This window comes from Leptonychotes weddellii, chromosome 5, assembly GCF_054177405.1.
Source record: "Leptonychotes weddellii isolate Sample4059 chromosome 5, ASM5417740v2, whole genome shotgun sequence".
Lineage (NCBI taxonomy): Eukaryota > Metazoa > Chordata > Mammalia > Carnivora > Phocidae > Leptonychotes > Leptonychotes weddellii.
The window spans coordinates 50,231,386-50,255,094 of record NC_138373.1 but is presented as its reverse complement, the minus strand read 5'-3'; the positions used below and the strand labels follow the sequence as shown (position 1 = coordinate 50,255,094).

At 40.4% G+C, this 23,709-nt stretch overlaps 1 protein-coding gene across 3 annotated transcripts in view; it reads left to right on the top strand.

Moving 5' to 3' along the window:
* The window catches only part of ST8SIA6 (ST8 alpha-N-acetyl-neuraminide alpha-2,8-sialyltransferase 6), a 148,195-nt gene that overhangs the window by 68,399 nt on the left and 56,087 nt on the right, over window positions 1-23,709 (top strand). For 2 of the 3 annotated variants that reach the window (XM_081820685.1, XM_081820682.1), the window contains one exon: window positions 6,752-6,841. In XM_081820685.1, coding sequence (XP_081676811.1) covers window positions 6,752-6,841 — 90 coding nt within the window. Of the gene's footprint in view, window positions 1-3,731; window positions 3,848-6,751; window positions 6,842-23,709 lie in introns of all 3 variants that reach the window. The other variant, XM_081820684.1, reaches the window with a different exon arrangement.

Here is a 23,709-nt window from a genome sequence, read left to right as displayed (position 1 = left end):
GCATTCTCCATCTGTTAAAACATTGTTTCTTCAGGGAGACTACAATTGATTAGGTTTTAAGCTTTTCATTTAGATTCACACTGCAGTTTTGTCCCCTTTATGGTCACCGTAAATAGAATTTGGATGTTCTAGAAAGTCCTCAGTCACCTGTAGTCAGATTACTTTTCTCCAGGGGACCGATTGCGTGATGGCATGAATTACAAGTCAAGCTTAGAAGGTGACGTAAAGTCTGTTTTAGAGGCCCTTGTGGATGCCCACTAAGTACTGGTGACATTCTCTTGTAGGGATTGAATCACTTGTTTTTTTTTAAAAGAGATATTCTTTGCACCATCAGAGGCTTAATTTTTATCCTTTTGCAGGAGCTGTGTAGTCCTCAAGCTTCTCGCTGTTCTGCAAAATTTTGCCAGGTGGCTTTGTAAAGTGATCGCTTTCAACTCAAGACTGACTTATAAAGACAGCATTTCTTTTTTTTTTTTTTTAAAGATTTTATTTGACAGAGAGAGAGAGACAGCGAGAGAGGGAACACAAGCAGGGGGAGTGGGAGAGTGAGAAGCAGGCTTCCCGCAGAGTAGGGAGCCCGATGTGGGGCTCGATCCCAGGACCCTGGGATCATGACCTGAGCTGAAGGCAGACGCTTAACGACTGAGCCACCCAGGTGCCCCTAAAGACAGCATTTCTAAAAAGCAGATCAGCCACACAGATAATGATAGCAGAAATGCTTGTTTTTGTGTATGTTTTCCCCCAAATCTTATTAAAGATTTTTTTCCCCCGACACAGTGAAGTGATGAAAATGTGCCTGAAGCCTTGCTTGCCAGCACCAAACAAATAAATTCTATAATTAAATAATAAAAGCAGTCAGAATCCATAATACAAGATTTGCAAGGAATGGAGAAAGAGGAATTTGTACCACTGAGCAGTTAGCAAACTGTCAGTGAAAGATGAGAGTGGAATCTTAGGGGCCGGGTCCTATAGGGCTCTGTATGTCCAGTCAAGGAGTGGGGAGCGTGTCCTGAGCGTGGTGGGGGTCATGGAAGGGCTTTGCACAGGGAAATGACAGGATCAAATGTACATGTGCACCCACCCCCCAGGGGGCAGTGAGCATGGAGCGGAAAGGAAGGGAGGTTGGTGGAGATGTTTCGAGAAAACAGGCAGGCTGAGAAGACAAGAGATCTGGAGGAAGTCCTGGGGAACGCTGTCGCCGAACACCAGCCAGGTGCATAAAAGTAACAGGCAAAACAAGAAGACCCCTGGGGAGCAGGATAGAAGACCAGGGAGAGAGGACTGTGGTGGGGACCAGGTGCAGAGTGGGGGGTCTGCAGTTCAGCTACTGGGAGGTAAAGTAGGAGGACTAAAGCACCCCCCAGCTTTGGTGACGCTTTCCAAGAATGGTTGAGTGGATTTGTAGAAAAAGAAAAGTGACAGTAGCAGGGTGCCATCTGAGAGACAAGGCAGTAGGTAAAGGAGAATAGCAGAATGAGCTTTGTTTGGTTTTGACCTTGAGTTGGGAGAGAATTGAGCATGAGGAGGAGGAGGGGACGGTGGGAGGGCAAGGGAACAAAATGAAGGGATGAGCCCAGATCTCAAAAGAGATGGGCATGGATAGGATGGCAGGTACATTATCCTTTCGTTGGGCAGAGAGACTTTTTTCCTCTGAGATGGAAAGTAAGGATGGCTGATCCCGAAAGATCAGTTCACACCTGGCAGCGTTGTTTTCCTCTGAGATAGGACATGTGATTACGTGAGAAGTTTGGAGGGCAGATACCGGTGAATGGGTAGGTAGTCACTGAGGAAAACAGGAGGGGGAGGTTAGCTGGCAACATGTAATGGAATCATCAAGGTGGACCAAAGACCAAGCAAATTGGGCACCATGAATGTATCCAGGCACCAACCACCTGCCTGTGTGGTCCCCAGGGGTCAGGTATAGCAATGTATGGTGCCGGGAGCTGTCTTTCTCCATTACTGCAGCTTTGCAAAGGGAGCAGGGAATTGGGAGCACTCTGAAGATGCCATGAACGTCACACATGAGCAGGTGGGCAGTCTTAAACAGCGACCCATGAGCAGAGGTCGTGCTCTTATAATGGGGTGATTAAAGAGGCATCCGCTGGGTAGTTAGAGCCATCTCTGCATTCTGGTCTGGGAGGCTTCAAGTTCTATGTTGGTCCAAGGTCTTGTGCATCTCCAAGAGGATGGCCACTGTCTCTTCCGTGACTCGTCTTGAGGGCATCCTCAGCTGTGTAGCTTGGGTGATCATATGTCACCCGATCCTTTTCTTTTTTTTTTTTTTTTAAATGTTTTATTTATTTATTCATGAAAGTCAGAGAGAGAGAGAGAGAGAGAGAGAGAGAGGCAGAGGCAGAGGGAGAAGCAGGCTCCCTGTGGAGCAGGGAGCCCGATGCGGGACTCGATCCCAGGACCCCGGGATCATGACCCGAGCCGAAGGCAGATGCCCAACCATCTGAGCCACCCAGGCGCCCCATCACCCGATCCTTTTCTTTACCTAATTCTGGTAAAAGTATTTCAGAAGGGCCTTCACTAGAAAATTGAAATGAAAATTAAAAAGAAAGTCTCAGTTGACAGAAACAGAATTCTTATTTTAAGCCCAAGAAAGTCTGGTCCTGCAATATTTGGTTATTAGAGCATATCTGGCAGCCCTTCTGAGTCCTGTGCTTTTTCTCTCCATAGACCCAACTGTTCAGACCACCAACTTGAGTTAGTTTTAGGGGGGTCCCCATTGATATCCTGGACTTCCATCTGACCGTGAGACACCTCTGTAGCTGCTTTTACCATTTCAAGTTCTCCCTGCCCCCTGGTCCTTTCTGATGAGCCATTGCAACCGATCCCCAAGAATCCTTTCTGGGTTACAAATCAGCCCACGCTTGCCTGGTGGCAATCTCTTGTTCCACCAGCTTGCCTCTAACTCTGGGTCTTTAGAATTCCTACTTGCACCTTCATTATTTCCTACTTTCTCTCTTTTGACCTGTCTGGGAGATGTCCCCAAATCAGAAGTTAGGGAGGACTCGAACATCTTCATCGGCGGTGGGTGCCAGCTTCTCAAATAGGATCTGTCCATGGATCATGTCTTCTCTCAAATCAGAACTGACAGGGTTTCTTCTTTTTCTCTTCCAAGAGCAAGTAACTCCTTCATGGTCCTCTAAGAGCGCTCAGATCCAAGCAACATCTAATTCTCACTTACTTGCACAGCAGAGAGGTCTGACAAGCTAACCTAACCAAGCCATCTCACCTTCTCCCCCCAAAGCCTAATGCTCTCTGTGGCTCCCAGGACTCCTGGTGTCTCTCAGGGTCTCAGGTATTCAAGCATTTTAAAACATGGCTGTTACAGGGGCGCCTGGGTGGCTCAGTCAGTTAAGCATCTGCCTTCGGCTCAGGTCATGATCCCAGGGTGGATCAAGTCCTGCATCGGGCTCCCTGCTCAGTGGGGAGCCTGCTTCTCCCTCTGCCTCTGTCTGCCACTCCCCCTGCTTGTGCTCTCTCTCTCTGACAAATAAATAAATAATCTAAAAAGAAAAAGACTTATTAAAAAAAACATAGCAATTACATTGTTAAGATGTACTTTTGTCACTTTGAATAACAAGCATAGTTGAAAACAGCATGAATGGAGAGACTTCTCTGGAGGGCAGTGAAAGGGTCTATATTGATCAGATGCCTAATGTAGAAAAACGTCTGAAGTTTACGGATTCTGCGTGTGAGTATCTTACTATTTTCCTTGGCAGGTTTTAAGGACATTAGAAAAAAGGAAGAAAAGTATGAAGACTCGGAATGAAAGGAGACGGGAGAGAAACAGAAAGCAAAGAGAAGCCAAGGGGCTTCTCTTTCTGTCCCTTTCATGGTGAAGTAGCTTCTAGGGGTGGGACAAGTTTTTGACCCCTGTGTTAATGACCGTGACTGGTTTGAGGAAGGAATACTATGACGCATCAGGAGAATAAAAACCTAACATGGGTTTGGTGACTTCTGTGTGCTAAGTGTTTTTGTACACATCCTGTGTATCCCCTTGTCTTAGTCCGTTCAGCCTGCTGGAACAGAATACCATAGATCAAGTGGTTTATAAACAACCAAAAGTGCATTTCTCTGTTCTGGAGGCTGGGAGTCCAAGATCATGGTACCTTCAGATCTGGTATGGGCCCACTTCCTCAGAGAAGGCCCTCTCTTGCTGTAACCTCACACAGCAGAAGGGGATGGGGACTCTCAGGCCGATTTTATAAGGGCACTAATTTCATTCATGAGCCTCCCTCCCCCCCTCCCCCTGGTCATGTCTTCATTACCTCCCAAGCATCCCACCTTCTCATGCCATCACCTTGGAGATCAGAATTTCAACATACGACTTCTATGGGGGCATAAACATTCAATCTATAGCATCCCTATAACTACTTTGTCAAGTAAAGATTTTTAAAAAGGAAACTCTAAAGGCTGGCCCTGCTGAAACCTCAGACCCTGTTTTTCCCCATGACTTCAGGCTCTCATCTTCACTTTACACCAGATACTCTCATTTGCTTTCTGTGTCTCTTCTGTGATTTCAGTTGGGCAAAATGGTTCTGACTTTTTATTAACAAAGATACTCTCCAATTTCAGGAAAGTTGTGGGGTACTAAATCCTATTGGTGCCTGCTTGCCCCAGTTGCACAATTCAGTATTGCAAAGCCATCATAATTCAAAGCACCGTTGTCTTGGTAATTCACTTCATTAACGGTGCTGCCTGAATAAAATACACAGCAAATTAGAAATAAACAAATCCTTGGAAGGTGCAATAATATATTCAGAAAGCACAGAAGGTCAGGCCTGAAGGCAGAGGAGGGAGAAGGAGGAAGGAGATGGTGGGGAGGGAGGAGAACAATCCGATCAGGATAAAGAGGGATTTTTGTGAGCCTGTAGGTGCTCCGTGGACAATGTTTTTAGAAAGCGTTTCTGAGAAATATCGGAGAACTAATTATGAAGCTGTCTTGTGTCTATCTTTACCTTCACACCTCTTGCTCCCTCGCTTCCTGTACCCAATTTATTATGAAGTCCTGTCAGTCTTACCTGCAGAACACATCTCACTGTCTGTCAGCTTCTGACTCCCACTTTGCAATCGGGTTGGGCCTGTGCCTGGTTCTGGCCGGGCTGACGCATGCAGATAGAGGGTCGCGCTTTCCCGCGCTTTCTTCTCCTACCAGGTAGGTACGGAAGCAGGTTGTCGGAATGAAGGTGCCATGAGACCGAAGCTGTCTGGATCCCTAAATTGCAGGGAGCACAGCTGCCCAGGAAAGCCAGCCAGCTGTGCAGGGGGTGTCTCCCGAAGAGGGTGCAGACCCTGTTCTGTAAAGCACCTGCCGACGGGGTGGTGTTGTCATATCAGGTTCCATTATCACCTGGCTAGGAAAACACACTGCCTTCCTCTCTCTCCGAACCGGCCCACCTTTTCAGCAGCCCTGCCTCCCTTCATTTCATTTCTCAGCAAAGCAAAGCTCTTAAAATGTACATAAAAGTCACATGACTCTCCTGCTTCCCCTTGTTATTAGGATGGATTCTCGACATGCTTTAGCAGGCCTGTGTGCTCAGGCCCCTACTTGCTACTCCTTCTTTCAGTTCCTCAGACACTCTGGGCTGCCCCCCTTCTGGGGCCTTTGCACCTGCTTTTTCCTCTGCCTGGGACCTTCCCCCAATTCCCAAAGTTCACCTAGCTCCCTCAGATTATCCTTGCGGTCTCCGACCTGCACAACACTGGCTCAGAGGCCCCCTCAGGATGCAGAGGTCTCCCTGTTACACACTCCACTGTGGCACCCACTGCTGTTTTAATGATCCCAATCACAGTTCATCATTCTGTATTCATTTGCGTGGTTCTTTGTTTGAGGAATAGCTTTCTCCCCCACCAGACTGCATGCTTCACCAGGGAAAGGACCCCATGTCTGTTTTATCTACCTAAGCATCCTGGGCCTGACCCCCAGCCCATACTAGGTTCTCAGCAAATACCTTCAGGATGATTAAATAAATGCATTTAGCGTTAAGTCAAGATTATGTGCATATTTTTGGAGTCTAAGGAAAGTGACAGTGGATATTGTTTTGAGTATTTATGGTGTCAGCCAAGGGGCCAGGTGCTTCACATTGTTTTCTCTATCATGTATATATCACGACAATACAGTATGAGGTCACACTGGAGATGTGGAAGCTGATGTCTGGAGTGAGATGAAGAAGCCCATGTGTGTCTTCGAGGCTTAGGAGGCTGCCTGACTCCATGATCCATTTCCTTAACTTGCTTTTTAATTTGGTTTCTTTCCAACTCCAGTTTTCCAAGTTCACGAAACAACAGCAACAAGCTCTTATATCATAGCTGTTATAATAATCAAGGGCCAGACTTACCTTGCTTTCTTTTTGGAGAGACATATTGATCTCTTGTGTCTGCATGCTTCCTGCCAGAGACAGCATCTCTTAAAAATGAAGCACTTACGTATGGAATGATTACAGCTGTTCATTGATGTGTTCATTATAAATACTAACAAAATATGAAAACCTGAAAATATGAAGTCTTCCTTCGAGAGTTCTTTCCTGTTTGACTTTACAGTGCAAACTTTTTTTTTTTTTTAATTTAGACCTGTCAGAGGTGAAAATATCAATTTCCTTGTCCATGGAGAAATCCAATAATGGAATGAAAATCAGACTTCATTTGGGCACGCTTTATCAATTAAATCTGAATGTTGTTAATGTTATCTTTTACCTCTCATTTTAAATCAATCTTTTTTAAAATCTCTTTCATGGAACAGCACATATCTGTTTGAGAAGTCGCTCCAGCTGACAGAAACATGCAAAAGACTGCAAGACGGCTTTCAGACTTTATCTAGCAAACTAAAAAGGTAAGTGCTACTTTTTACATTTAATTTAATTTTTAAAAGAAGTGTTTTGCATTTGAAATATTTTACTTTGAAACCTTTTGGAAAATGAGACTGTGTTCATGCTCAGGTTTCATCTTGGACTCTGAGAAGCTTTCTCTGGTGAGGAGGGTGGACGAGGGGTGGACAGTGCAGACCAGGGTCAGACCTTGGTAGTAGGGACTCAATTTATCTGTCCTTGGATCCCCATTCACTGAAAACTCTGTGTAGTTTTACTGGCTAGACGTTTATAGGCCTTTAGTCTTTTTGAGGAGCCTGGAGGCATTCTCGATGCTATCCTAGAAAAATGTACACTTGTACTGAATCGCTTATAATTCTGGAAGGGTAGCAGATTTACCCCTAGTTCTAGCTGTGGCTCACCTTCCACTCCCCTCCCCCGCCCCCACCAACTTCCGATCCTGTATTTTAGAGAGATCCCTGTACCATCTTCTTCATACTAGGAAGGGAGATCTAAAAGCTCCAGGCTTCACACATGGAAGAGCCCCTGGTGGCCTAAGAGTCTGATGGGAGTGGTACTGCCTTGACTTACCTGGGAGAGCAGAGTCTGACAGTGCTGGATGAAGGGTGTGCCTGTGGGGCGGGGCTGTGCTTACACTTGTCATCTTCCTCAAAGGAACTAAGCTGAGTTGCATTTAGTATGAATTATACTCAGACCTTGTAACCCAGGATCTGTGAGGCAGGTCTCCCGAGAGAGGAGCACATAGATTATCCAACTTTTGGGGCGTAAAAGGGAAATGTCTTATAGTGTAAATGTTCCTACTGTGTAAGGAGCCCTACGGCTCTCACTTGGAGACCTCAGCTGCTATTCTGGGCCAGAGAAGCATGTCCAGTGCAGGAAGACAGTACCAGGGTGACCACCCCTGACGTCCTGGGCACCTCTGCTTTGTCTGAGCCTCTTGATTGCCTGGCTCCTTGAAATTATTAGGGAAGCCTGATACTGCATACGATCTCTGATTTGAGTTCATCTGGTTTGACCATCCAATCCTGTATGTTAGCCCAGTTTATTACAAAAGGATAGCCCTAATAAAATTTTGGTTTTCTTTTCCTTAAATTCCAAATGAAGGACGCTTATGCTTCTCAGAGAAATCCACTGTGCTGTGTGCCTTCCGTCTGCCACACCTGATCTACTTCTCTCCCTTCACTACAGTTTAGTCTGTGCCTTGCCTTGCCCTGGAATGTTGACCCACGAGGACTTCATCAGTACCTTCCTTGCTCTTTTGTCATCTAGTTTTGTTTGGATTTGAGCCAGAGGGGAACACCAGGAGAACAGAAAGAGGGGGAAGGCAAAGGATCTTTCTTTGTGGTGGTGCTGTAGGTTAACTACCTCCTTGACCAAAGGAAAGTGCTGCATCTTAAATGAAGGTCATGACTTTTGTTCGGCATCTCTTTCTCTCCTTCCCTCTGCCTTCATTCTCTCCTTGGACGCTTCAGCTCAGGAATAAGCTGTTAACAGTCCCCTGACGTTGAACTTGGATTCCACTACATCCAGCCCAGGCCTTTTGGAAAAGTCCCTTTGTGAAGCTCTTCTTAAAAGACACAATTGAGTGAGTTATCATTCCTGCCAGGACCCCCGCTTACCATAGATTGGCTAGAAGAAACTCTTGCAAATGCATCTGTCCTTGCATGATAAGTTCACTGAACTTTGGGGTGGACTTAAAGTAGTTCACACATTACAGATGGTGCAACACATCTACTTTGATCATAGGGTAGCTGTTGTTTTGTTTGTTGGGTGTGGGGGCTACGGGTCTTTCTCAGAAACTTTTCCCAGGGATCTCGAATCCCAAACCTACTGCAGGTTCCCTGTATCAGACATGGCGCAGTGACCTGTGAAAAATAAAACTTGGCAAAATTGATCCTTCCTCCACATACCCTGTGACAAGCTGGTGGGACTCCTTGCCTGATGTGAGACTCCGCACGTGAAAGTTGTCTTCAGCGTTCTCCCTGACATGAACTGTTTTTGCTCCCCGAAGTGACAAAGGTCTTCAATGTAAGGATGATCCATAGCTGTACTTTGGAGCAAAGCCCTTGAGTCAGCATGGGAGAGAATTCTTTAATCGTGGAAAGTGGTTTTTGTTTTTTTTTTTCCAAGGACAGAATTTAACAACTTTATTATAGGCATCAACAAAAATGGTTAGCTGCCGTGTGCTAATGAGAATGTCTGTGCCTACGCCCTCATGTTTGCTCTCGCACTTCTTTTCTGTTGTTTTGGATTTGGTGCTGAGACCTCTTCTTAGCTGTTCTTTAGGGGGATGCATTTCCATTATGCACACAATTTTCAACTAGCTCACATAATTAACCTGCGCTGGTATTCTGTTTGGCAAAGGTCTGGAGAGAGCAAGCATGAATTGTCCATTGTTATGAAAGTGTTATTTTGCACACAGGAGATTAATTTTTTCAGTTGTATAGTCTATTGTCAGGAGTTGTGTGTTCTGTGACTCAGTGCTATTATAGACTTACAGGGGACCGTCGGGAAAGCCATTCAGTACGTGGTGATAAAAAGTAATTTCATTTTCTTAGAAATAATTATTTAGCTCTGTTTTTGTCATGGTCTGATAAAGACTTCGAATTTTCTCTTTCTTCAGCCAATTTGTCCCTTTCGGTTTGCTAAAATAGTATCTAGGAAGACACAGTTATAGTGGAGGGAACTGCTCTTTTTCTCCATTGGTCTTTAGTACATTTTTAAATAAAAGAAAATTAAACCACTGCCATGTGGAGGACAGCAGGATAGGGTTCTGGGATCACAATTCTTTATTGTCTAAGACTATGAGCTCCATGGACGTGGCCCTATCCCATTGCCTTGCTGAAGCCAGAGAGTGTGGGTGGTTGCAGCACTCTCCTGTTCCCTGGCTGGAGCAGGTGAGCATGAGTGGTCACCATATTCTCCTGCACCCAGCCAAAAGCCAGCATGCACTCACAGACAAGGCACTGTCCCACTATTTCTGAAACTTGTGGGCACACATTGTCAAAACATTCTCCTGCTGCCTTTCTGAAGTCAGTGAGTATGCCCACCCCCTGCACTAGCTGTCCAGTGGGCATGTGCAGTCCATATAGGGAACACCCTTTAATTGCCTGGTCAAGGTAGCCACGGGGGCTGGAGTTCCTAAACGTCCTGGAAAGGCAACAGTTCAAAGAACAGTTATTGACAGGTCACTACACCCAGGGCAGTTCACAGACAGCAGACTGAAACACAACCTGTCTTCCTCTGAAACAGGCCTATATACTTAGCCTGGGGCTTCAGCCTGAGGGACAGGCTTTCGATTTCCCACACTTCTGGAGGCTGAGGAGGTACTCCCAGGGAATGTAAGCAGGGAGACACTATCCTTGAGCACCACCCTGACCTCACTACAGCTTGATGACACCTCCCAGAGAAGAGGTTATATACTTGTCTGGAGCCCCAGTTTTTGCACTCTTGTCCACAGGACACCTCTGGAGCCCCTGTTCTGGAGGCCAGCAGGGATTATGATTGTGGCCACACAGGGGTGTATATATTTGCATACTTTAGAAGCTGCTGCCTGAGGGCCTGTTTTCCAATCAGCCTGAAAGTAGTGCTAAATGAGATTCCTCCCCTTGGAATATTCACAGTTCTTGGCACACTTTTAAAGACAGGGACATATCAAGAATAAAGTGTGTGGGTTAGACAATCACAAAGGCTCAAAAGACAATCAAGAGCTAGGAAAAGGTCAAACAAGAATGTTCATCACCTACACAAGGCCACTTCTTAAGACAGAGAGGTAGTTGCTTCACCTAATACACAGAAACAAACACAGACAGTCAAACAAACTGAGGAAACAAGTATGTTCCTAATGAATGAACAAGACAAAACCTCAGAAAAGGCCTTAATGATATGCAGATAAGTAATTTACCTGGTACAGAACTCAAAGTCATGGTCATAAAGTTTCTCACTGAACTTGGGACGAACACAGTGTGAAGTCTAACAAAGAGTCTGAAAATATGAGAAAGTACCAAACAGTAGTCATGGAGCTGAAAAATACAATAACTGAACTGAAAAATACACTAGAGGGGTTCAACAGTAGAGGAATGAAGCGGTAGAATGGATCAGCAATGGAGTTCACCCCGACAGAGCAGCAGAAAGAAATGAAGAAAACTTAAGAGACCAATGGGACAACATCCAGTGGAATAGCATTTACATTATATGGATCCCAGAAGGAGAAGAGAGAGAGAAAGGGGCAGAAGACTTATTTGAAGAAATAATGGCCGATAATTTTCCTAACCTGGTGAAGGAAACAGACATCCAGGTTTAAGAACCCAGAAATTCCAAAATAAGATGAGTCCAAAGAGATCCACACCAAGACACATTATAATTAAAATGTCAAAAGTTAAAGAGAAAATTTTTTTTTAATTTTATTTATTTATTTGAGAGAGCGAGAATGAGAGAGAGTACATGAGAGGGGGGAGGGTCAGAGGGAGAAGCAGGCTCCTAGCTGAGCAGGGAGCCCGATGCAGGACTCGATCCTGGGACTCCAGGATCATGACCTGAGCCAAAGGCAGTTGCTTAACCAACTGAGCCACCCAGGCGCCCTAAAGAGAAAATCTTAAAGGAAGCAAGAGAAAAGCAATTTCCCATTGTTACATACAAGGGAAACCCCATAAGGCTATCAACAGATTTCTCAGCAGAAATTATGCTGGGCCAGAAGAAAGTGGCAAGACATATTCAAAGTGCTGAAAGGAAAAAAATCTTCCAACCAAGAATAGTCTACCTAACAAGGTTATCATTCAGAATTGAAGGAGAGGTAGAGTTTTCTAGAACACAGAAGCTAAAGGCCTACTACTATTAAAGCAGCCTTGTAAGAAATGTTAAAGGGACTTTTTTTTTTTAAAGATTTTATTTATTTATTTGAGAGAGAGAATGAGCAAAAGAGCATGAGAAGGGGGAGGGTCAGAGGGAGAAGCAGACTCCCTGCTGAGCAGGGAGCCCAATGTGGGACTTGATCCTGGGACTCCAGGATCATGACCTGAGCCGAAGGCAGTCACTTAACCAACTGAGCCACCAGGCTCCCCATTAAAGGGACTTTTTTAAGCTGAAAAGAAATGGCACTAATTAATAACAAGAATACATGAAAGTAAAAATCTCACTGGAAAAAGTAAATATACAGTGAAGGTAGTGGGTTAATCACTTAAAAAACCACTATGAAGGTTAAAAGACAAACGTAGTAAAAATTCAAACTACAATAATTAGTTAAGGGATACATAAAATAAAAAAAGTAAAATGTGACATCAAAAACATAAAACATGGTGGTGATGGAGTAAATATATCGAGTTTTAGAATGTGTTCAAATTTAAGCTGCTGTTAACTTTAAAACAAATACATAAGATGATACCTACATAAGATGTTATATACATAAGATGATATATATGAGATATATATGAACCTAATGGTGATCACAAAGCAAAAATTATAGTAAATATATAAAAGAAAATGAGAAAGGAATTTAAATGTAACACTAAAGAAAGTCATCAAACTACAGAGGAAGAGAGAAAGAGAAGGAGAAAGGAACAGAGAGGAACCACAAAAACAACCAGAAAACAATGAACAAAATGACAATAAGTACAACCTACCAATATTTACTTTAAATGTAAATGGTTTAAAATCACCAATCAAAAGACACAGAGTGGCCGAAGGGATAAAGATTTTATTTATTTATTTGACAGAGAGAGAGACAGCGAGAGAGGGAACACAAGCAGGGGCAGTGGGGGAGGGAGAAGCAGGCTTCCCGCGGAGCAGGGAGCCCGATGCAGAGCTCGATCCCAGGACCCTGGGATCATGACCTGAGCCGAAGGCAGACACTTAATGACTGAGCCACCCACGTGCCCCTGGCTGAAGGGATAAAAAAAGAAAAAGACACATGTATATAGTGCCTACAAGAGACTCACTTTAGAAGCAAGGACGCACATAAACTTAAAATGAAGGGATGGAAAAGGTATTTCATGCAAATAGAAATGAAAAGAAGTCTGGTATAACTATATTCATATCAGACAAAGTAGACTTTACAACAAAGGCTGTATTAAAAAACATAGGCACTACATAATGCTAAAGGGGTCAATCCAGCAAGATATAACATATATAAATACATATATACACCCAACATAGGAGCACCAAAATATATAAAGCAAATATTAACAAACCTAAATGGAGAAATTGACAGTAATACAATAATAATATGGGATGTTAGCACCCCATGTACATCAATGGATAGATCATCCAGACAGAAAATCGATAAGAAAACAGTGGCCTTAAATGACACATTACACTAAATGAACTTAATAGATATATACGGAACATCCCATCCAAAACCAGCAATATACACATTCTTCTCAGATGCACCGGGAACATTCTTCAGGATAGATTACATATTAGGACACAAGACAAGTCTCAATAAACTCAAGAAGATTGAAATAATATCAAGCATCTTTTTTGACCACAGTGGTATGAAACTAGGAATCAATTAACAAGAAGAAAACTCCAAAAACTACAAATACATGGAGATAATCATGTTACTAAACAACTGTTGGGTCATAGAAGAAATCAAAGAAGAGATTTTAAAAATACCTGGAATCAAATAAAAACAGAATTATGACATACAAAATCCTATGGGATGCAGCAAAAGTGGTTCTAAGAGGGACGTTCATAAGCAAAATAGGCCTACCTCAAGAAACAAGAGAAATTTCAAACGAATTTTACATGTAAAGGAGCTAGAAAAAGAAGAACAAATGAAGCCCAAATTTAATAGAAGGATGGAAATGATTAAAGATCTAACTGGAAACAAATGAAATAGAGACTAAAAAGACAGAAAAGATCAATGAAACCAAGAGCTGGTTCTTTGAAAAGATAAAAAAAGACAAGCCTTTAGCTAGTCTCATCAAGAACAAAGAGAGAAGGCTCTAATAAGATCAGAAATTAAAGAGAAGTTACAACTGATACCATAGAAATACACAGGATTTTAAGAGACTACTGTGAAAGATTATATGCCAACAAACAGGACAATCTAGAAGAAATGGCTAAATTCCTAGAAGCTTACAGTCTTCCAAGAGTGCATCATGAGAAAAATAGAAAATCTGCATACACTAATCACTAGTAAGGAGATGGAATTGGTAAACAAAAACCTTGCAGCAAAGTCCAGGGCCAGACAGCTTCACTGGGTGAATTCTACCAAACATTTGAAGAAGATTTAATACCTATTCTTTTTGGATTCTTCCCAAAAATTAAAGAGGAGGGAACACTTCCACACTCATTTTATGAGACCTTAATACCAGACCAGGCAAGGACAACCCCAAAACAGAAGAAAGAAAATTACAGGCAATATTCCTGATGAACTTGGATGCAAAAATCCTCAACAAAATGTTAGCAAACCAAATTCAGAAATACATTAAGAGGATTATACACCATGATCAAGTGGGATTTATTCCAGGGATGCAAGAATTGTTCAATATCTGCAAATCAACCAATGTGATACACTACATTAACAAAATGAACAATAAAAATCACATGATATCTCAATAAATATGAGAAAAGCTTTTAACAAAATTCAACATCCATTTATGTTAAAAACTCATAGCAGAGAGGATATAGAGAAAATGTACCTCAGTATAACAAGGCCATATATGACAAGCCCACAGCTATTATCATACTCAAGAGTGAAAACCTGAAAGCTTTTCCTCTAAGATCAGTAATAAGACAAGGATGCCCACTCTCCCCACTTCTATTCAGCATAGTCTTGGGAGTTTTAGCCACAGCAATTAGGCAAGAAAAAGAAATAGAAGACATCTAAATTGGAAGGAAGAGGTAATTAAAACAGTCACTGTTTGCAGATGACATGATACTATATGTAGAAAACTCTAAGGACTTCACCAAAAAACTATTAGAACTAATAAATAAATCCAGTAAAGTTGCAGGATACAAGATTAATACACAAAAATCTGTTGTGTTCTGTACACTAATAATGAACAATCAGAAAGAGATACCAAGAAAACAATCCCATTTACAACTGCATCAAAAAGAGTGAAATACATATAAATAAATTTAACTACGGAGGTGAATGACCTATATTCTGAAAACTATAAGACATTGATGAAAGAAATTGAAGAAGACAAAAATAAGTGGGAAGATATTTTGTGTCCCTGAATTGGAAGTTAATATTTAAAATGTCCATATTACTGAAACTAATGTATAGATTCATCATAATCTTTATCAAAGTTCCAATGGCATTTTTCACAGAACTAGAACAAATAATTCTAGAATTTCTATGGAAGTACAAAAGACCACAAATAGCCAAAACAATCTAGGGAAAGAATAAAGCCAGAGGTATCATGCTCCCTGATTTCAAACTATACTACAGAGCTTTAGTAATTAAAATATTATGGTTTTGGCATAAAAACAAACATATAGATCGATGGAATAGAATAGAGAGCCCAGAAATAAATCCATGTATATGTAGTCAATCAATTTCCACAAAGAAGGCCAGAATATACAATGGGGAAAGGACTGTCTCTTCAACAAATGGTGTTGAGAAAACTGGACAGCTTACATACAAGAATGAAGCCGGATACTATGTTACATCACACACAAAAATGAACTCAAATGGATTGAAGTTTTGAATATAAGACCCGAAACCACAAAACTGCTACAGGAAAACAAGTGGTAAGCTCTTTGAAATTAGTCTTTGCAATGTTTTTTTTTTAATCTGACTCTATAAAAGCAACAAAAACAAGCAACAATGAACAAATGGGGCTACATTAAGCTTTTGTGTAGCAGAGGAAGTCCTCATCAAAATAAAAAGGTAACCTATTGAACAGGAGAAGATATTTGCAAATCATATATCCGATAAGGGTTAATATCCAAAGTAGATAAAGAACTCATACTGCTCAATAACAAAAAGAAAATCCAATTTAAAAATGGTCAGGATCTGAATAGACATTTTTCCAAAAAAGACATCTGGATGGCTAATAGGTACAGGAAAAGATGCTCAACATCACCAATCAGAAAAATGCAAATCAAAGCCACAGTGAGATATTACCTTACACCTGTCAGAATGGCTATTATCAAAAAGACAAGAAAGAAGCGTTGGCCACATATGTAGAAAAGGGAACCCTTGTGCACCATTGGTGGGAATGTATATTGATCCAGCAGCTCTGGAAAACAGTATGGAGATTGCTCAAAAAATGAAAAATAGAACTACCATACGATTGAGCAGTTACACTATTGGGTATGTATCTGAAGAAAATGAAAACACTGATTCTAAAAGATACATGCACACCTATGTACTTCACAGCATTATTTCTAGTAGGCAAGACATGGAAACAACCTAAGTGTCCATCAGTGGGTGAATGGATAAAGTGTGCTACACACACACACACACGTGTGTGCACACATACACCCTCACACTGGATACTACACAGACGTAAAAAGGAATGAAACATTGCCATTTGCAACAACATGGATGGGCCTTGAGGGTATTATGCTCTAAGATAAGTCAGAAAAAGACAAATACCACATGATTTCACTTGTGTATGAAAAGCAAAACAGAAGAAAACCCAGAGACATAGATATAGAGAACAGATTGGCGGTTGTCAGAGGGCAGGGGGGTTAGGGAAGTGGTTGAAATGGGTGAAGGGGTCAAGAAGTACAAAGTTTCAGTTATAAAATAAATAAGACACAGGGTATAGTGTATGATATGTGGAATACAGTAAATAATATTATATTAATTTTGGTGATAGATGATATCTAGACTTATTGTAGTGATCATTTCCCAGCGTATCCAAGTGTTGAATCACTATGTAGTACACCTGAAACTGACATAATATTGTATGTAATTTATACCTCAAAAAAAAAAAGACAGCTCCAGAGAGCTTGTTCACAGTTTTGTCTCTAGTGCCTATCACAGGCCTCAGCACATAGTAGTTGCTCAGTGAATATTTGGTGAATAAATGAATGAATGAATGAATGAATATATTTCTTAGGTCTTCAAAGAAATATATTTTGTCTACCACCTCTAATTTCTAGTTCTGAAAAAATTAGCTATAGATCCATAACTTCAACTCCTTTTGAAACCAATAGTTATTTTTCTTTCTCTTAATTTGAATCTCTATGTTTCTCCATTTTTCCTTACCTCATCCTTTTCCCTTGAATATTTCTCTGGGTTTTTCAGTTAGGGTAGATGAACTGTTCTAACAAAACCTCCCAAAACGCAACACTGTAACACAAAATTTTATTCTTTTTTATACAGTGTTCAATGTAGGTACTCCTTCTTGATCAGGCAACTTTTCCTTTGAGTATTGACTCAGGGATTATGGCTCCTTCCATCTTATGATGTAGCCATCTTCAGTAGACGATCCCAGGCTTGCTGTTGAAGAAGATGCTATGGAGAAAGTACCCATAATTTGGAGGGGACAGACGTCACTTCTAGTAACATCTTATCGGCTGGAACTGGGCCCACCTCCGTGTTTGAGGTCATGCAACTAGTTTTGACGCGTGAGTGGTGTTGGCACATGGTAGGCATCAGGTCTGTACTACCTGGCTGGGAACCTACTTGCAGCACCAATTATATGCTGTAGAAGGGAAATACCAATCCGTGGTGGTCAACCAGATGTTTCTGCCACATATATATTAAATGGTTCTATTATTCTCATCATTCTCTTGACTCTTGGCCTCTAAGGTGTTTCTTAAAGTTGGAAGAAAACATTTTTTTAAAAACAACAGCAGTCTCTTATATCTCTTGAACTTGAGTAGTTTATATAATGTCTCTATTGAAAGGAAAGATTTAGAGATCTTTTCAGGAACTGAAGGTAAGCCATTGCCTTGCAACTTCCTGTGCCATCAGAGGCATGAAATATTCACTTGCATTCAGAGCTTTTTTGGGGGTAAGATTCAAACTCTCAGAATTAAGATTTGGAACAACACTTACTTGCATAGGCTAAGCATGGCTTAAACACTTCACTACTTGGTGAGTGTGTATGTTTGATGAGCTATATCGTGCAGTACCATTTAAAATAACTACAAGAGAGTTTTCTGAAAGGTATCTGAATGGGGCACCATAAAGATGCTAGTTAGAAAGCACCATTTTGCAGGGTGAATGGCAAAGTGAGTTGAAGACTGGCCCAGAATGTTCTTCACTATTTATTACCTTGGAGAGTACAACATGACCTGAATTGCAGTTTGAAAAGAAGAGGTGAAAATTATGGTAGATCAAACCTCAAAAAACCCGAATGTGAGCATATCACTGACAGCTTGCTAACAAAGCAAGTATTCCTAAGTTTCATGTTGTCTATCAGGAAAAATTATTTTTGGTCATGTGCAAGATTTTCTTGGCATGGGATGATGTATGACTGGTTTCTACTCAGCTTTAAATCTGTGGTGCTTTCATTGCTTCTTAAAATGATACCCACACTTTTATTTGTCTTTTCACCTCTGACCCTTTAACTTGCCTTTTTAGATCAGATTTAAGGGCTCCAAAATCTAGCACTGTTTTCTTTCGTTGGTATGAAGATCAGAAAGAAGTTAACACAAAACACCCATTTGTACCAACATGGTACATTCTTAATATCTTAGGAAATTTCTCTTGGTAACTAAAGCAGTGCTGTGTTTGTTGATATAAGATTTTAAGTTGGGGCAGATGAGCTAATATCGAGGCTTTGAAAGAAGTCTGTGAAACTTTTTTTACATTTATGCCAAACAATTATGCCAGGTCTATTAAAAGGTGATTTAACCATCATTCTGTACCTCAGAGAGTATGTAAGAAGTAACAATCATACAGTTTAAGAAATTGAGGGAATAGTCTGAAATTCTTCAAATCCGTATACTTTTTTCTGTTCTTACCAAAAACATGTATGACTTTTATTTCTCTACAAAATCTATTGTCTCGGTTTAAAGATTAAACAGTGGGACAATGACTTGTTTAATGTTAGGCAACCAGTTAATGAAAGGGCGGGAAAATAAGATTGTGTGTGTGGGTGGGGGGTGTTGATGCTGGAAAATAATTAGCATAATGCTAATCTGAATTCCTTAATTAATACTTGGTAAGAGTTGCTTAGTAAATCTTTTTTGCCATGCTGAAGATTGAAATAGTGTGTTGTTTTATTGTAAGTATTTATCAGTGGAAACAAAGCTGAATTTGCCCTCAGAGGGAAATTAAAATCCTGACTTTCTAGTTATGCTACAATGTTGATTACGTATTCACATCAGAAGGCTTCATTATACTTGCTCAAATAACTAGTCATTTGAAAGGAACCTTTAATAGGCAATGACAATAAAAATAATCAAACTTATTTAAGGTTATTAAGAACTAATTGAAATTATTTCTAATTTTAGAAGTGGTCAGAGAAAGAAAGCAAATCTATTACTTTTGTCCAACATTTTCAAAAATATAGCAGGTAATGTTAAAAGTATAGTTTATTTACTATTTACAGTAGCCAAACTCCCAAGATGGTGCCCAGCGGGGCTCTCTTGGTATCCACACACTTTCCCCTACCTCACTGAAGGGGGCTGCCCTGTGTAACCAGTTAACAATGTAACAGTACAGCAGAAGTAACAGAGTCTGACTTTCAAGGACAGGTCATAAAAAATTTTGATAGTTCTGCCTTACCATCTAAGATTGTTTGCTCTGGGGGAAGCCAGCTACTGTGTCATGAGGATATGGAGAAGTCCACGTGTCAAGGAACTAAGGTCTGCCCACAGGTAGCCCCAGCTTGTCAGTCATGTGAGGTGAGCTTTTTTAGAAGTAGATCCTTCAGCCCTGACCAGCCTCTTGACTTTGCAGCTTAATGAGGACTGCTGGGCCAAAACCACTCAGCTAAGCTTCTGATGAATTCCTGACCTTCAGAAACTGTTTAATAATAAATGTTGATTATTTTTTTAAGTCAGTAAGTTTAGGAGTAACTTATTATATGTCCACAGATAACTAATGTACTATTCAATTTGTAATCCTTTGCATGATTATATTTTATGATAATGACTATTGTTATTGCCAAAGTTATTAAATAGTGATAATTTAACAACCACGACTTTTGTGAGCCTTCTATATGCAAGGTAACTTAAATGCATCCACAGTCCTTGCAGTATTTTTTTCAGAGTAGGTTTCATTATTCTAATTACACAAGTGAAAGAAATGAGCCCAGAGGGTTTAAAGGGCTTACAGCACATCAGACAGTTACAAATGGCAGAACTAGGATTTGGATGAAATTTTGACTACTTTGTTTTCAGTACTCTATGGTACTACTCTTAATGAGAGCAGGATTGACAGTCACAAATATAAGATTTTATAATATAAAACATTTGACTTTATAATGAGCAGCTCCTCAAAAGCAATCCATCTCGAAAATACTATACACTTTCTTCACTTTTTGATACTTATTTTACTTAAGCTTCTGAAATGTAAATAGTGTTAATGTGGCATTATCTTGCACAGCAGGTACCCTAATTGCAAGTTTGGAATCAGTCTAGCTTCTCTTGGTAAGAGCATGGCTGATGGTTAATTATTGGCATAGTTCAGAATTAATATCTGAAACATTTGGGTGTTTCTATGTTCTAATCACATATTAAATTTCAGTTTCAGAAACACACGACAGCTTCTTTAGGGGGGGAATCGGTGGGGGAGATGAACCATGAGAGACGATGGACTCTGAAAAACAAACTGATGGTTCTAGAGGGGAGGGGAGGTGGGAGGATGCGTTAGCCTGGTGATGGGTATTAAAGAGGGCACGCTCTGCATGGAGCACTGGGTGTTATGCACAAACAATGAATCATGGAACACTACATCAAAAACTAATGATGTAATGTATGGTGATTAACATAACAGTAAAAAATTAAAAAAAAACACACACACAACAGCTTCTTTGTGCTCAGCACTGGACAGGCACAGTGATAGTTTTTCTCAACCTAGAGGTGAACATTTTCAAAGGATGTGTGGTTGAGAACTCTTGCACAAGAAACATGATGATAATAGCAGCTCACAGTATATTAAGAAAGTCAGACATAGGGGCGCCTGGGTGGCTCAGATGGTTAAGTGTCTGCCTTCGGCTCAGGTCATGATCCCAGGGTCCCGGGATCAAGCCCCACATCGGGCTCCCTGCTCAGCGGGAAGCCTGCTTCTCCCTCTCCCACTCCCCCTGCTTGTGTCCCCTCTCTCTCTGTCTCTCTCTCTCTCTCTGTCAAATAAATAAATAAAATCTTTAAAAAAAAAAAAAAAAACAAAGTCAGACATATTAAGAAAGTCAGAATACACTGGCTTCTCATTCTTCTTTGCAGATTCCTCATCTCCTCTCACTTTTGACACTGGAGTGCCCCAGAACTCAGTCCTTAGGCCTCATTTCTCTTCATGCTCAATCCTCAAAGACCATGTTTAGTCTCTTGGATTTAAATGCCGTGTACATACTGATGATTTGCAAGTTTATATTTCCTGTCTGAACCTCTTCCCAGATTTGAATGTTCCTTTGCCCAGTCAACACTTCCCTGAGATGTCTATAAGGTATTTCAAACCTTAAACATCTTGCAGGATCTCCTGGACTTTCTCCCAAAGGGAAATACTTTGTACTCCAGCACTTTTCTCAACTTCAGTTAATGTCAGGTCTATTCTTCCAGTGCTCAGACCTAAATGCTCAGAGTTATTCTCGAGTCCTCTCATTATCTGTCATTAAATATCATTGGCTACCTTCAAATCATTTGTAGAAGCTGATCATTTCTTACTAATTCTGCCAATTCCACCCTGGTCCAAGCCATCTTTATTCCACTCCTGGATTGTGGCAAACATCTCTTAATTGGTCTCCTGCTCACTCTCTAAAAGGCTTTTCTCAACAAAGTATACAGAAGAAACCTTTTTAAAATATAAGTCCAATCAAGTCACTTCTCTATCCCAGTGTCTTCCCATTTCACTCAGAATTAAAGGCAAAACTATTACAGTAGCCTTCAAGGCCCTTAAAAGCACTTCTCACACAGACATGTATTATATTTGCCAGTAACAGCACAAAGGAGGTCAGGGGGAGCAAAGCTGTTATTGGGCCAAGGAAATGATTACAGATGGTAAAGTAATAATTATAACAATGTGCAGGTGGGTTTATAATGTGAATAGATGTAATATTGTATAACAAAATTTCCACAAAAGGTGGGGAAAGGGAATAGAGCTATAAACTATAAGTGATATTTTATATATCAGTTCAGTTAAGGTAAGTATAAATTGGAAGCTGATTCTGACAAGGTAAGATGTGTATGGTAAGCCCTAGAGCAACCACTAAAAGATAAAATTAAAACTTATTAAAACATTTTATAAAATATTCACTTAAGGCAGAAGAATGCTATAAAGAAGAAGTAGAGGAACAAAAAATACATGAAACATAAAAACAAAGAGTTAAATAACAGCGGTATGTCTAACTATATCAACAATAACATTAAGTATAAATGGGTTAAATCATGTAATCAAAAGGCAGAGATTATCAGACTAGATTAAAAAATAGGATTCAACCATGTACTATCTACAGAAGATACACGTTGGATTCAAATTTACAAATAGACTGAAAGTAAAAGGTTGGAGAAATATATAGCATGCAAAGAGCAGCCACAAGAAAGCTGGAGTGGCTAAGCTGACAAAATAGACTTTTAAAAGAAAAAATATTAATAGAAATAAAGAAGACTCTATAATCCTAAAAAGAGCAATTCAGCAGGAAGATTTAATAATTATAAACTTAATAACAGAGCACCAAAATACACAGACCAAAAACTGACAGAAATAAAGGGAGAAATAAACAATTCAGTAATAATTGGTGACTTCAGTACCCTATTTTCCCTATTTCTAATAGTCAGTAGAACAACCAGACAGAATATCAACAAGGAAATGGAAGACTTGAATGACACTATACACCAAACGAGACCTAACAAACTTCTGTTGAATACACCACCCAACAACAACAGAATGTACATTCTTCTCAACATAAAATATTCTCCAGGATAAATCATATGGTAGGCTATAAAACAAACCTCAAATAAATTTAAAAGGGTAGAATTAATACAAAGTATGTTTTCCGACTACATTGTAATGAAATTTGAAATCAATATTCAGGAAAAATTTGAGAGAAACTCATAAATATGTGGAAATTAGATAATTCTCCTAACTATGCAGTGGGTCCACAAGGTAATATAAAGCAAAATCAGAAAATACTTCAAGATGAATGAAAATAAAGACACAGTAAATAAAAATTTATGAGTTGCTGGGGGTGATAACCAGAGTGTACTAAATTTCATTTTGAGGTGATAATATGTTCTAAAATTGACTGTAGTGATGGTTGTGTCTGTGAATACTCTTTAAAAACCAATGGTTTGTACCCTTGAAGTGGGTGAATTATATGGTATATGAATTACAGTTGACCCTTGAACAACATGGGATTAGGAGCACTGATCCCCCTCCCTGTGCAGTTGAAAATCCATGGATAACTTTTGATTCCCCAAAACTTAGCTACTAATAGGCTACCATTGACCAGAAGCCTTACTGATACCATAAACAGTTGGTTAACACTTATATTATGTTATATATATAATATACTGTATTCTTACAATACAATAAGCTAGACAAAAGAAAATGTTAAGAAACCATAAGAAAGAGAAAATACACCTACAGTATTGTTCTGTATTGAAAGAAAGTCCACATATAGGTGGATCTGCACAGTTCAAACCTGTGTTGTTCAGGGGTCAACTGTGTACCTCCATAAAGCTGTTAAAAATTTTAATGTGCCTACAGATCTCTTGTGAATTTTATTTTAATACATATTCTGATTCTGTAGGTCTGGGATAGGGCCTCAGATTCTACATTTCTAACAGTCTTAACCATGTCATG